Below are 2,330 nucleotides of genomic sequence, written 5' to 3'. Positions count from 1 at the left end.
TGAGGACTTATTCCACAGTGACTGAAAATCTGGGCAGGGTTGGCAAGCTGTGATGTGCAGGCTGCCATGTCCTCATCAGCTACTATCAGTCAATCAGGCTCAGCACCTAAGATAAAATGCACCTGCCAACCCTTGCTCTAAGCACTCACACAGACAAGGGGTAGAGGCTTGCTCTAGGCACTCACCAGGCCAGGGAGAATTTTGTGCAGGGTGCTGTCCAGGAACTTGTTGATAACATTAGGCATCATGCTGGATGCAGAGGATGGGGACAGGGGCATAGATGGCAGGAGGTTAGGCACAGGACAAACAGGGCCATGGACAAGGAAGTGCAATGGCTCAGGAGGTGGGACACTGGGCCAGGGTGACAATGTGGACCCAGCCTTCCTCCCCAGCCAGAGGGCCACTCACTTGCTAGGAAGGTTAGTCTTTACGCTGCCCAGGATGACCTCACAGCCCTCACTCTTGAACACGGGTAGGCCCGTCTCTTCATCCTGCAGAAGCCGGTTGGTGGCTGTGATGTTCAGGACCACAGTGATCTCCATGTTCTTACCTATGAAGCTAGAGGAGAGGGCAAGTGGACATCATGGGCATCTCTGCCGCTGTGGCCACTGACCTTGTCTCCTCTCTGCCCACATTCTCAGCAGCTCTAGGAGGGTAAAAGTGTGGGGGATCACCCCCATAAGACAGAAAAGGGGATAGGACCTGTCCAAAGTTACAAAACCAGTCTTTTCTCTCCCTCTTACTTTGGTGAACTCCTATACATCCTTCAAAACCCTGCTCAGCTGTTATTGTTTCTGATCCTCTCATACTGCCAAAGCTTCCTCTGTCCTAGGCTAACCATTCAGTCTGTGGTTGTCTGTGCTCACGTCTAGCTCCCATCAAAGGTAGGAATCCAGTTTGCATCATCTCAGACCACAGCATCCCGGTGGTACGAAGTATTCAATAAATGTGAGACAAGGAAGCCGTTCTCCCTCCCTCCTCTCCTAATCTGCCATACTCACCTCTTGCCAGTGATGGTCATGCCGGTGGATACACACTGGAAGATGCCCACCCCAGGTGTGAAGCTCAGTGTGATGACAGGAAGCTTCACATCCTTCACCTTCATACTGGGAGGGGACAGACATCCACAGCAATGAGAACCTGGCAGGTGAGACCTCACCAGGCCCTCAACCTGCTCTTCTACCACCTTGCTTGGGAGGCTTGGGTAAATTCTCTATCCCACCAGGATAAACTTGCTTTGTGGGACCATCATGAAACACAAACAAAAGGCTGGACATGAACCAATATGTGTACAGAAAACACTCATCATGTGTAAGTTGGGACACTTGGCTGACGATGTGACCTTGGCCTGCACCCTGCCCTGTGGGCCTCAGTTTTCCCATTGGCAAAATGGGGAGATTTGCTATGATCAGTGTTTCCCAATAGTGGAACTATTGACATTTTGAATAGGATAACTTTTTGTTGTGGGGGGCTGTCCTAGTCATCCTGTAGGATGTTCAGCAGCATCCCTGGCTTCTACCCTCTTAGAGGCACCAGATGCAGAGCATGACAACCAAAAATGTTTCCAGACATTGCCAAATGTCTCTTAGAGGCAAAATCACCCCTGGCTGAGAACCAACAGTCTAAGATCCAGGATAACGGAGATGTGGCACATCTACCTTCACCTGCTAATCCTGAGCTCTTGGCAGACATTGCTAATTGATCACAGTCCTATTTCCTGCTCGGTCCAGAGAGTGCCTCCCCAGTACATCATTCCAGGCAGCCCCTATTAATTAATAACCCCTTAGACCACTTGCCATTGAACTAATTTGCCTCTGTTGTTAGATGATTGTTGATTCCTTTCTAGCTCTGGCTTTTAAGGATTTTTTCATTTAGTTGCACGTATATTCCGTGACCCCTGCTGCCTGCAGGAGTTGAAGTTGGACTTTTCGACCCCACTTCCTCCTCCCAATATCCTTGCTCACAACCAGGCAGGAGTTGTTCCCAGTGGTGACTGAGGAGACTGAAGCCCAGGCAGGAACAGTGACCTGCCCAGGATCACAGAGCAAGCCAGCAATAAGGCAGGAAAGAGGCCCTATACCCTGTACTCCCACCTGACTTACCAGGTCCTGGCACAGCACTCCCCACCACCCTCTATGATAACCATCACTCCCCTGAAGCCCCTCCCCTGCTCACTCTGTGATGCCCTTGATAGGTTTCACTCCTGGTCGTTTCTTGCCCGCCTCAGCTGCCATCTTCTCCAGGATATGACTCTCATCCATGGCACTCTGGACCTCTGGAAAGGAGCAGGGTCCAGAGAGACACTCAGCTGGGCTCCTCACTGCTTCCCC

General features: G+C 51.1%; 1 protein-coding gene across 1 annotated transcript in view; it reads right to left on the bottom strand.

The window, feature by feature from the left end:
- The window catches only part of BPIFB6 (BPI fold containing family B member 6), a 14,139-nt gene that overhangs the window by 10,414 nt on the left and 1,395 nt on the right, over positions 1-2,330 (bottom strand). The window contains exons 2-5 of the mRNA XM_011378264.1: positions 2,176-2,275; positions 1,002-1,106; positions 409-558; positions 186-249 (exon numbers count right to left, since the gene is read on the bottom strand). Coding sequence (XP_011376566.1) covers positions 186-249; positions 409-558; positions 1,002-1,106; positions 2,176-2,275 — 419 coding nt within the window. The remainder of the gene's footprint in view (positions 1-185; positions 250-408; positions 559-1,001; positions 1,107-2,175; positions 2,276-2,330) is intronic.

The sequence above is a fragment of the Pteropus vampyrus genome, unplaced genomic scaffold (assembly GCF_000151845.1).
Source record: "Pteropus vampyrus isolate Shadow unplaced genomic scaffold, Pvam_2.0 Scaffold336, whole genome shotgun sequence".
NCBI lineage: Eukaryota > Metazoa > Chordata > Mammalia > Chiroptera > Pteropodidae > Pteropus > Pteropus vampyrus.
This window is presented reverse-complemented; position numbering and strand designations above follow the sequence as displayed.